General features: G+C 41.6%; 1 protein-coding gene and 1 long non-coding RNA gene across 3 annotated transcripts; one reads left to right on the top strand and one right to left on the bottom strand.

The window, feature by feature from the left end:
- Nucleotides 1-87: 87 nt before the first annotated feature.
- Nucleotides 88-2029, bottom strand: LOC115568765 (uncharacterized). The gene is made up of 2 exons (XR_003981438.1): nucleotides 1567-2029; nucleotides 88-1000 (listed from the first exon to the last, which is right to left on the bottom strand). It is a non-coding gene; the product is annotated as an uncharacterized LOC115568765 (long non-coding RNA).
- On the top strand, nucleotides 1206-12379 carry cp110 (centriolar coiled-coil protein 110). 2 transcript variants are annotated; one of them, XM_030395846.1, is made up of 10 exons: nucleotides 1215-1714; nucleotides 2151-2276; nucleotides 2525-5108; nucleotides 5243-5370; nucleotides 8478-8579; nucleotides 9077-9193; nucleotides 9304-9405; nucleotides 9573-9689; nucleotides 10103-10185; nucleotides 11030-12379. In XM_030395846.1, the coding sequence occupies exons 1-10, from the start codon at nucleotides 1586-1588 to the stop codon at nucleotides 11187-11189; spliced, it is 3648 nt and encodes a 1215-aa protein (XP_030251706.1). In that variant the 5' UTR covers nucleotides 1215-1585; the 3' UTR covers nucleotides 11190-12379. The 2 variants fall into 2 exon arrangements, with proteins under 2 accessions (XP_030251787.1, XP_030251706.1); XM_030395927.1 differs by lacking the exons at nucleotides 9304-9405; nucleotides 9573-9689; nucleotides 10103-10185; nucleotides 11030-12379 and having other exon boundaries at nucleotides 1206-1714; nucleotides 8368-8579; nucleotides 9077-9194.
- The last annotated feature ends 58 nt before the right edge of the window (nucleotides 12380-12437 follow it).

Below are 12437 nucleotides of genomic sequence, written 5' to 3'. Positions count from 1 at the left end.
GTTGAACTCAAAAAACAAATGTATGTATACATTAGAGTATTTAAAGCAGATATAGAATGCATTATGAAAAGTTATTAAGACGACCACTTTGGTTGTTTTTCTTTATTACTGCCATTTTAGCCATATTGTGCTTCTTTTTTTCACAAAAGAAATCATACATATGTACAGTGCTACAAATGTACTGTTGATAAAAATCACACATATATTGAATGAATGAGCGTAGGTTTGGAAGTTCAAACTTCCTATCTTAAATTTTTTATCTTCTTTAATCAGTCACGATCAATTAAACCACATATGTATTACAATAATGTCCTCATCCCTATGTATGAAATTAAAGTATGAAATATATAATATATCTTTGCTTTACAATTCAAAACTTCAGGTCTATGCTGTTGTCTTTGTTTTTAAAAAACAAAACAAAACATCAGAGTAAAATGCTGGAAAATATGTACGAAAATGTGTGTTCCGTAGTTTAGAATGAAAGACAACATATAGATGTTTTCCACAGTGAAAACAGGTGTAACTAATAGAAGTGTTAATTGCTGCATTGCAGTTGCTGGAAGAGAGCCATCATACATTTTACAAAAAATAAAAAAGTTCAACAGGGATGCACTCGTTACTGAACATATGACAGCTTTAGTCTAAAATATTTTCAGATTGGTTTTACATTTATAACCCTTTTCAAAAAGAAGAAAGCTGACCATATGTCTTTAGAGCAGAGAGGTAGCAACACTGTACCAAATCAATACAAAGCAGTATTTCTGAGGGAAAGGCATTTAAAATGACCAATGATTCATTATTTTTACTTTAAATGTGCGTGGTGTCAATGACCAAATCTCAGGGCAGAAATGTACTGCACAATTTGTAGTCTGTTACATTTTTGAATACTCTTTATTTCCAGGCTACACATATTTGTTTGTTTCTCTGGTGAGGCAGTCAGGCCTGTAGGGGGCAGTATCACGTTATCGTCAGCTCCCTTCGTCTCTGACCGGTCCGGATCCTGTGAATACATGGAGCGGATCCCATTGTAATAGTGATCAATAAAAGCGTCGCGGCTATGTTACCATTGACAAAGAGGAGGGGGGTTGCTTAATATAGTTAATGTAATGTTATTCTTTGTGAATTTTGGTAATGTTTTTACTTAAATTAGTGAATTATTCGTTGTTTAATTTGGCTAGTCCGTGTCCGTGCTTCGACTCCACTCCGGGTGTTCGGAGCGATTCGACGGTTTCCAAACTGTCACCGTGTGTTGCTCCGGGAGGAGAGGCGGGTAAAAATGTAAACACTGACCCATCCTGATGGAGAGTTTTTGTTTGGTTGCTCGCTAGACCTAACTGTGTCTCGGTTTTATCCGACATATGACTGCAGGTCTGCTCTGGCTTTGTTAATCTTACGTCTCACAATAATAGCTTTTAACTTTACCGCTAGCTAAGCATATCAATAAGTGTTCCTTTGCTAAGCTAACGTTAGCTAGTTAGCTTACAGCTCAGCAGCTAGCAAAACAACAAGATAACATTAACATTTTAACGTCAGTCAGCATTCAAACTATCAAACGTTACTACCCACCTTATCCTGATGCAACTTAATGGAGGACTACGACAAGTTTGTGCAGCATCGTCTCTCCTATCTGAGGAAGAGTGAAGAGGAGTACAACAAACCTTCAACTGCATCCTCTCTCATCCGCTTCTATGGACAACCTATACTTCCTCCCCTGGTATGAGCTCCGTCTTATGATGTTTCTTTAAAACTGTCACATAGGTCCTTTTGTTTTTGTTTTTTAATGGAAGCCAGCATTAGTGAAGGATGTACCAATTTGTATAAAGATGTACCACGCTGTCATGGTTCTGTCTAACTAGTAGTTTTTGTGGATTGGATCAACAGCAAAAATGCCATAGATTCTGCATGCTTATCAATGTTTGGTTTGCTGCTTTGCCCTGTTTATGTAACTGTAAGTTGCTGACTGACTGATTTTGTTAAACAAAAATTATAATTTGAAGTCCCCTGGGGCTCTGAGCATAGGCGATGGACATTTTATCAGTTAGTCAGTAGACCAAAAAAACAGAAAATAATCAATGATGAAACTAATCATTGAGTGCCAGTCCTGTTGTAAACATACTTGACGTGCCATGTGTGTTTTCTGTTGATAACAGCTCTCAGGGGAGCAGAGAGAGGAGATGCAGCGACACAGAGAGGCAGCTCAGAAAGTTGCTATCCACAGAAAGCAAAAGGATGATGCAAGAATGGCCTACGTGCAAACTATCCTACAAAGTGTGCAGGTAATATAAGTCCTTACTTGTCAGCTACATTCTCTGCAAGATTGATATATTCATGTTTTTGCATCTCTCCCCTACTACATGCATAGATTAGACTGCTTGGTCCTATTCAAACTTTCATTAATTCTTTTGAATGAAAAGAGTCATCGTCAGACATTTTTTCCTTTTATGTAAGGTTTTCTTATGCCCCACTTGTTTTTTTGTGATCTCTCTTCATTTTTTTTTTTGCCGTTTCCTTTTATGATTTGCAGCTAAGGAAGACACCAACACTGGAGGAGCTGCTTCAAGAGTCAGATATCAACACAAAGTCTTCATATTCCCATAACAGCAGTGGTGGATCAGTGTTGCAGAGCAGTTATTTCATAAGAACGAAGGAGAGTCTTTTGCTCTCACCACCGCCTGAAAAGACAGAAAAGGATGGTGTTTCTCTTCCTCCACTGACATCAACCACATATTGTGCCTTTTTCGCTTCTAATGTAACGCCTCAGGAAGGAAGCCTTATTGACAGACATAACAGCCAACAGGGGTCAAAGCCAAGTTTCCTTAATGGTGCGAGCCACCAGACGGTATCCTCAGGTTATGTGACCTGCGAGAATGTTGAAAACATCACCAGTGTCTCTGGAGGGATTGATGCAGGGAGAGAGAGCTGCGGCTTTAGCTCCTCAGAGGGAGCTTATAATTCGGGTGGCTTTTTCCTCCACAACACGTCAAACACAATCGCCAAGATGCCAGATATTATCAGTCATCCTCCCATAGATGGAGAGGAATTGGAGAGGAGTGGACTGGAATCATCCTTTTGTACTGACTTTATAGAAGACATTTCTTGTTCTTCACTCCAGGAGGATTCAATCATATGTGGCAATTTACCAGTAGAGAAATCTGAAAGCAGTCATGTGGACAGCACAGTGGGTGAAGATAACCTTTTTGTTACTACAGTGCCTGACACTGACAAAGATCACAGTTTGGACAAAATTCAGGGCCCGGTCTCTTTATCAGAAAACAGTGTCCTTTCAGACAATCCAGAGTTATCACACATATTGAGCACTCATCACTCTCCAACAGCAGAACTGCATTTTCAGCACGACCCCTCAGAAACAGAACCAGCAGATAACCATGTAGACGAAGCAGAGCTATCTGAGGAGCCTTATCGTCTGAGCCTGCAAGCCCTGTTGAAGAAATCTCAGGAGTACCGGCGGCGCCAGCGGATGCTTAGGAACCAGGCCAAAAACACTAAAATCCAAGAGAGGACCCAAGAACAGGCTAGAGCAAGGACAGAGGAGTGCAGCCTCTCTGATAAGGAGAATGACGAGTTCTCTTACAAGGGCACTGTGACTACAGAGGAAAAGAAAACTAAAGAGAGGAAAGGCACTTTTATCCATTCAGCAGAAACTTCACCAAAGAAATCCTGGGAGAGTGAGAGGATCAATGAGAGTGAGCTCTCTGGGAAAAATGAGAATTTTGAATCTGAAAGGACACATTTAACCGGAGATAGCAATACTAAGGAAATTAGTAATGTTAAGGAGGAAACAACCTTAAAAAATAATAGGCTGAACAATTCACAAGAGGTCATAAAAGAGCCTAAACAAATCAGCACCCTCCCACAACAACAACCCACAATGCCGACAGAAACTCATATTCAAGAAACTTTTTACTTGGCCACTTGTCCCACAGCTTCTCAAAGAGGAGTAGGAAAATATCCCACTATCCCGGCCCCTAATTTCTGTAGGAGTCCTGTTCGCTGCAAAAGCAAAGGTGGTATCCAAGATGGAGTAGCTGCTGATGAGGCCGTGACCTTAAACCAGAGAGTTTCAGTCAATACTAGTTTGAATGAACAGGTTAACCAGGAAATTCAAAATGGTCACACAACAGTTCTTTCCACTGTAAATGTCATGGTTGAATGTGATGTAAAAAGAAATCCGGCCAGGAGTTCACAGCACATAGATCAGCTTGAGACCAACCTGTCTGGTCTGAAAGTGTTGATCTCTGATCTTGAGTCCACACTGACAGAAAAATTGGGGGATCAAAGCCGAACTGGGAGTTATGCGCAAAATGAGTTCAGCTTTGCAGGCATCAAGCACTCCAAGCAGATTAAAAATGAACATGTGCAGCTTTGGCAGAGTGAATGTGATGATGATGATGATGATGATGATGATGATGATGGTGATGATGATAGCGGTGAAAGAAGACAATCATTAGACAATATCAAGAACGTGCACGAAGATACAGGACCTGAACCAAACTTCAGTGACACGGACGATGTTCCTTGCATAGTGCACCTGAAAGGACCTGAGGCAGTTAACTTAAGTGAGCTCAGGCTAGTCAAATCCTTAACAACAGAGAGAGCAAAAGAAAAAGGGACATATAATGAAGGACTTACAAAGAGTTACGGGCAGCGTGGCGGCTGTAAAAAGCAGCGGCCTTCAGCTAAATGTATACTCTCTGTAGCACAGCAGCTACGAATTCCCAGTGTATTCCGAAATGATCCATCTGAAACTACAGCTCCACCTAATGTCTCAGTGCTCTCCGACACCAGTAACTACCCAGTGGAAAGGAGGAATGAAACAGCAGTAGAAGGTCCCGACTCTACCCACCTGCCATCCCTAAACCAGTCGTATGATGTTGACGCACCGTCAGGCCTGTGGTTTCTCGCAGGATCAGGTTCCGAATTGAGCTCGAAGCATCTGACCCCAGACAGTGGGGGCGAAGGCCAGGGTGGGGAATCCAAGGTCAAGAGGAGACTGCTCATGCATGTGACGGAGGAGATGCAGGAGAAGAGAGCAGATGTCAGCAGAGGGGCAAACTTTGTGGCCAGACCCAACTCCAGCACTCCTAGAGGTAAGACCAGGAGGATACATCTCTCAACCACAGGGACAGGGTTAGGGGTTTTTATATTAGTCCAGATTTTGTCTTTTCAGCAGCTGTACTTATACATTATGTGACCACACATTGTCATATTTACACACCCTTAGCTGCAGTGCAATGGCAGGAAGGCCACTGCAGTCAAAAAGACAAGCAGGAACAACTGAAACAGGCCCACGCTGCCCAGGTTAGAGCCCTGCAAGAGGAGCACAGGAGACAACAAGAAGAACTACTGCAGGTGAGGCAATAGGAATAAGTTGATCGTATAATTGGATGAATAATTAGAAGTTGTTAAGGAGGCAGATCTGAAACTAAACAAAAGAAGTCTGCTTTTTAGTTAATAATGTGTTATCTTGATGTCTTTAGGCTCTGTGCAAATGTATGTTGAACATGTTGTACTATATCATGTAGGAGCTTACAAGACAGACTGGCAGAAGGACATTTGAATATGACTCATAACTGGTTGACATCAAACATGTCCCCCCTTTCTCTTTTGTCACAAGGCCAACGTGCAGCAAGAATAGAACCGCTCAAGACCAAAATCCTTTGAGCCTCCTAACAAGTAATTGCCAGTGTGGCCAAGGCTAGTGAAGCTTATATAGCTGATATAGGTCTGAGCGATAGACCTCCATTCTTGTCCAAAAACTAGTCAATCCCACACATACCATCTTCCGGCCAAGATTGCTAAAAAGTGAACTAAATCTTTGGCTGAACTAAATGAAGCAATTGAATTTTTTTCCGTCAAGAATGGCCCTAGAGGGTACAAGGTCTTGAATTCCATCTGTTCCTGAAGATTTGTCTTGATTGCTGTAGATAATAACATGAGTTATAGTTAGTTAACTTGAAATCTGTGTCATTTTAATATCTGGCCCATCACAAATGGGATATACAATCCATTATCATATACAAAACTTATATCATCTTCCGGTTGTACATATTTTAGTAGCAAAAAAGATCAATAAAATGAATTAGCACAACAAATTTTATTTTTGCAGGAAAGACAACCGTCTGTCCAATCAGCTGTACAGTGGAAGTAACTTTTACAAATGAACAATTTATCTTGATAAAGAGCTATTTTCCTCATCTCTCCTTTTTCTCCAAGTCTAACTGGTCAAATGTTTCATATGTCAATGCCAATTTAATCTTTGTACGTCATTCATATTTACAAAGTCAGTGTGTATTTTTTTATATTACACGAAAAAATATGCATAGTCCACCATAATAAGGGCAATTGAAAACAATTGCAAAACAAAAACAACGAATTTAATAACGCATTGTTTTTATCAGCCAAACAGTGTCGTCGTTGTTTCAGCTAACTTCCTGTCCAATAAACAGTTATTCTTTATGTCACCACACTTGCACGGCGTCACCAGGAGCACTGGAATTGGTAGCTAACCCTGTTTTGCTATTGTCCCATTCACAAGTCCCATTCATGTTTAAATACAGCTTGGAAGTCTTTCCAAGAATGTGACATGGATGTTGATTATTTCACAAACGGATTATTCTGTCAGTCTTTGACCAGTATGACTGTATAAAAAAAGGTATTGAACGGTCTTAGATATAATTTGATGAGCACAACAACACAGCAGAAACCCTGAAAATAGTCAACAAATGCACTTTTTTCTGGAGCTGTTGTAGGAAGTTATTAAGCCTTTGTCAATAATGAAGTTCAAGACTGTGTAGCTGAGGCTGTCCAGAGAGAGTTGACTGGAAATGATGGAGAGACAGATAAAACAAAGGTCCACAGTCAAACCCTTACCCAAATTGAGTGACGTTAAAAAATACAATATTACCAGTTATAACTGATCCCCGAAGTTTCTCTTGACTATTCATGTAAAAGTGTCCCCTTCTCTGAGCGTCCAATCAGCAATAAAGAAACCACAAGCAGAGAAAAAAAGCTAAAATAACATGTTTATAAAACACTAACACCATCAGATATGTGTTATACAGTATATATCTAAGAAAATGGTTCAAAAACAGTCGTATTGATATCTCCTCCTTCCCATTGGTCCGCTTCTTACATTAAATTGCATCACATATTGCTGTGCAGATCTAACACTGCGTAATTCCTGTACAGCAACCGTAATTCACTCTACGAAGGTTTTTGACTCCACCCAAAGTCACCTGCAAGAAATGCACTATTAATGTTTCCATCTTTTTGAAATGAGAAGAGGCTTCAAGTGTCGCAAAGCTGTGATATAACACTGACCCTAGATGTCCCTTTGAAACTAGAAGCAGACCTTTGAAAGATTCTGGCTCTGTTCCACAGACACGCACACACACACACACACACACACACACACACGTACACATACACATACACATACATGCACACATGTTGTCGCCCTACCTGTTAGAGTGTGCTGCAGGAGACCTGGGTTGTAGGCAGACTACAGACATCTGCTCATTACATGAGACCTTCACATTCTCCCCAGTAAAAAAAACACACTCAGGGATTCTACTATAAATGTTTCATTACATCCCTAAGAGGCAGGCTGGCATGGTTGCCCATTTTTGTGTGTGTGTGTGTGTGTGTGTGTGTGTGTGTGTGTGTGTGTGTGTGTGCGGGTGTGTGTGCGAGTGCACATACAAGACTTCAAGGACGCCTGCTGTTCTCTGGCAGCCAGTTCTTGTTTCTTCAGCTTGTGTCTGTATTTGTTCTTGGCCGGTGTCCTTCCCCTATTAATCACAGTCTCTGTTTAATTTATGTATCCTTAACAACAATATAATTAACATAAGCTGTTTAATAAAAGGACTTCTCTTCGACTCCCCTCTGTCCTTCCATCATTTGCAATGTGATGAGAGAGCGAGCTGGCTGGACTCTCTGGTCGAGGGAGGAGGGGACCGAGGGAATTGACACAGAAAAGGAAAGGATAATTTGTTTAATTCATGAGCGTCTGTGGTTAAGTGCCAGATCGTCCCGCCGAGTGCCACGCTAATGGTCCCTTCTCCTTCTCCTCTTTTTTTCCCCTCTCTCCTCCTATCCCTCTTTTTGTTTTGTCTCATACCTCCTCCAACGTCGTTTTAACTCTCTGGCCATATTAATTTTCTCTGTCTCGCCTGTCTCATCTTCCCTGTCATCCCTTCTTCCTCCTCCTCCTCCTCCTCCTCCTCTGCTCCCTCTCTTCATCTCATCCCTCTTGCCTCTGTGGCCCGTCTCTCCCCTCCTGTCTCTTCCTCTCTACCCTCAATTAATTTCTTCCTCCTGCCTCATTTGCTGTCCTTTCCAATTCAATATTTCCAACCTTGCCTGCTCCCAAATGCATGCGTGCCTGCACTCACACACACATGCACTTCTCTTATCCCTTCCCTCCATCCTTATGTATCTCTCTGTCTCTCTCTTAGGCGTTGGCAGTGCGTTACCGTCTCCTCCAGAGCATGTCCCTCCCTTGCTCCATGTCAGGCTCACATCTTGGGGACACGATGACCTTTCCTACCCTCTCTCAGGTATTACCATCAAATTTGTTCACTAATGTCAGTGATGCAAGAAGGCTTGTCCTGCTTCTCCTTGTAGCCACAAGATTTTTTTTGCATCACCAGTTAGCTGACACACACAGGTGAAACAGACACTTCCCCTCTGATGTCTTAATCCATATCCCTATCATCTGTTGTTGCTGCCTAATTTGCATCCAGTAGAGCAGCTCAGCTTCAGACAGACTGTAGTTGTTCAACAAACACGTCCCTTTAGTGCAACAGCTTTAGAATCAACAAGTGAGTGACAGCACATCAGCTGCTTATTATTCTGCTTATTATTCTCTATTATAATGATGAGCTGCGAGTCCACTTGCGTTGATGCGCTAAACAGATGCCAACCAAAAGACCTTGAGAATCTGCGCGGGAAATTAATTGGTTGTCATTGATGGAATTAGCATTCTCCTCTGTCTTCCCCTCTGGTCCTCATTATTCACCCCTCTCATCACTCTCTTCTTCCTCCTCTTCCTCAGCCCCCCAGCCCACCGTCAGAGTGCTACCGCCCCCTGCTGTTAGCAGCCGTCAAAGGTTTTCTGACTCGCAGGCTGCTGAAGACCGAGAGAGTGGCGCAGCTGGTGCGCACCATCAGGGTGAGTGAAAACAGCGGTGTCACGTCTGTCTCTAGCAGCTCTTATTTCAAAAGCTGTTTATTCACATATTACAGCTCTGTGTGTGTGTGTGTGTGTGTTTGGACATGTAGGACACACAGCACTTCCTGCAGGCTCTCCAGCAGCAGAGCCCCAACAGAGAAGAGTTTTGTAGCAGACAGGACCTTTTGTTGCAGGAGAGAGTCACTCTGCAGGTATTAAGGACAACACATGTCGTAAACATCTGTTAAGCTCTCTCCTCTTCTCTTCTATACTGCCAACTGTGCAATTATTCCCTCCATTAGCAGTTACCACAACAGATACTGTGATTACACGCATTTGTTCAAGCCATCGTCTGCTCTGTAATCGTTTCCCTCTCCAGCTGCGCGCTGCACATTACGAGGTCTACGACATATTCTTCAGCCTGTCGGCCGGAGAAAGGATGCAGCTGATCAGCTGGGACAGAGAGCTGGCCCGGGAGAGAGAACTCAGACGACAGGTAACCTTTGCAGAAGCTCTGTTTGAGATGGAAAACAACACATACATCAGAGGAGTGTTGATTTCTCACTGTAGAAAACTCTTGCATTACAGCAAGGTTATGCTAGCATTTAATTGCAGAGGTTCTGATCCAATTCCACATGATCAAATTGAAGCTACTGGTATGCTTTAAGTATGGTCCATTATTTCAGGGCAATGACATTTAACACTATTTCCTGGTGAGTCTGGAGGACAATAACATGGTCTTGTTATTGTTCCTGTGCAGCACTTAGAGTTGATTATTTTTCCTTAGTGTAACATAATGGACTGAAATATAGATTCTGCACTGTTTCTAAGTATACTTCCTCTCTTTTGATACATGAGGGTGGTGCAAACACTAATTTACTCTGTACATACATGTTTTTGTTTGTTCAGAGCGGGCAGACAGGCCATCCCAGAGGAAAGACTTCTCTGTCAGCTGCAACACAGAAATCACTGGAGAGGAAGAGAGGAATGATGTGAGTTCAGAATGTTCCTGCTTTCTGTTTTCTTGAAGTGTTTCAGTGACACGGTTAATACCAGTACAGTCGCAGTTCAAGATGGAGGAGTCACTGTGCATCAGCTTGAAGCTCAAACAAGTGCCTCACATCAATTTTAGAATCCCTATAAAAGTTAGCATACATAGGGTTGCTCTACATTTCCACCTTAATGAACACACACTGGCTTGGCTCGGCTTTCTGTTTCCCTGTCCCTGTATGTGTCTGCTCCGTCGACTTTCTTCATCAGCTGTATATTTTGTAAAGTTGCACAAAAACACACCCTACAAAAGCAGGTGAGCCACATGTGAAATTGGTACCGAATGGCATCGCGACAACCAGGTTCAATTTCAAAATCTCTCTTGAATCTAACATTCAAGCATGTGTGAATGTTAGTAGGTGGTGGGGGAAGAGAAAGGGTAGATTGTCCAAAAGTTAATCAATCGTGGATGGTGTCATTCTCTCTCACAGATTAAAAAAATGCTTAAATGGGTACAAATACACTTTGTGGCCCTCCCAAGTTAAGTTTATATGTAGGAAACTCTGCTATAACCATGTGCTCCAGACACCACAGTCACAACGAGGTTTGAACCCAGCCTATGACAACACAAGAGTTATTAGTTTATTTTTTCTCATATATTCTTTTACATACAATATCAATTCCAGATCACACATTTTTCACAGGGGTTATTCTGGTGTTGCAGCCTGCTTAAAAACACATTTCGGCTTTTTTTTTGGAAAATCTTGCAGCACAAACTAAGAATATCTTTTTTTCACAAGCAGTACCTTTGTCAGTGTCTTCAAACCTGTCTTATCTTCCCTCCAGGATCCAGAAAAAGGCAGCAGGAAGGCACAAGGGAGTTGGGACGAGGACTGGACACAGCACTGGATTCTCTGCCAAGCAGCCGCCGGAAACCAAACGAGGACAGTTCAGAGCAAATCCTCAGAGAGTCCCCAAGAGCACTTACTCCTCTAGACCCCGATGACACTCTCCTAATTGGCCCCAGTGAGGACTCCTAATAAGGCCTCTAGCGATTACATGAATATTGTATGACTAATCATTTGAGAGTTTCCAAGTCCAAATTTGACACAAAGTGATGCCTGAATACATCATTGTACTTCACATCTGGTGTGCTGTACATTTTTATACACTGTACAGTGGTAGTGGGAGGAGATGAGACATCTCTACAGCTACTCTGTCAGTAACAGAAATTCTTTACCAGCTCAGCTTCCAGTAGTTTTCATAATTTCCAGTGTAGTAATGTAGCAGATGTTAGTGGGACACATGTTGAGTTGGCAAAAAAACACTGACATCTTTTAGCTGAACCTTTAAAGCACTGTGCACTGTAATTGAGAAATGCTGAATGTAAGACTTATTGTGACATGAGGCTCAGGTATGATGAATCATGCTAATTATGACTTGAATCCATTTTGAATTTACCGTCACCAGCGGTTCCTGTGGGTCATGTGGTAGATCCTGCAAGATGACATCGCAGGAAAGCAGCAAATATATATACAGTAAATTATAGTTTTCACATTTTCTTACAGTAATTACTGAATTACTGTAATTACAGAATTATTCATTTACTAAAGGTTTACTGCTTTGGTTGCAAATATAGTTGAAAAGCATATCATCAGCATGCACAATACCAAAACCTGCTGACTAAAACACCTAGCAGTACATGAAAGCAGCCATTATTAACATTTTTAATTGCACCTGTGCTTATGCTGCCATGGCATGGTGAAATTTGTCTTCCTAACCGAGGTGATTATCTCAGTTGTTTTCATTTGTCAGTGTTTTTCCAACTGTGCAATGTTACATCTCGGCTTTGTAAGATGCTCCAATGGTCAAATATTCAGTTCCTTCAGATGTATGTGCCTAATTCATTGCCTCCAAAAACAGACCGCCTCCAGTTGTATTAGCAAATATTGAGCTCTGTTAGTATTAGAACAGAAATGCTAATGTCCAGCTCCAGCTCTTAGTGTTACTGCAAGTACTTGAATAGTGTCTTACTCCCAAGTGTTGCCTTAGATATTTTTCCTAGAGTTCTTGGATCACATGTCAGCCAAAACACATGTAAACCTTTACAATATTTTATTCTTAATGACTTTGGACCTGTTTTATATGTTATTTATTTGTACATGTTTGGTAATAAACGTTTCTTAACACTTGAAAGTTGCTCTGAAGTTTGTGACCGCCGAGACTAATTAAAGATACGTACAGACTCCCGGCA

This window comes from Sparus aurata, chromosome 1, assembly GCF_900880675.1.
Source record: "Sparus aurata chromosome 1, fSpaAur1.1, whole genome shotgun sequence".
NCBI classification, from domain to species: domain Eukaryota; kingdom Metazoa; phylum Chordata; class Actinopteri; order Spariformes; family Sparidae; genus Sparus; species Sparus aurata.
This window is presented reverse-complemented; position numbering and strand designations above follow the sequence as displayed.

What these genes read in the sequence shown, in the direction of transcription:
- cp110 (XM_030395846.1), top strand. Translation starts at nt 1,586, where the DNA reads ATGGAGGACTACGACAAGTTTGTGCAGCATCGTCTCTCCTATCTGAGG. An exon ending in CAACTCCAGCACTCCTAGAG is followed by an intron (nt 5,109 to 5,242) that starts GTAAGACCAGGA and finishes ACACACCCTTAG; the next exon opens with CTGCAGTGCAATGGCAGGAA. An exon ending in CCTTTCCTACCCTCTCTCAG is followed by an intron (nt 8,580 to 9,076) that starts GTATTACCATCA and finishes CCTCTTCCTCAG; the next exon opens with CCCCCCAGCCCACCGTCAGA.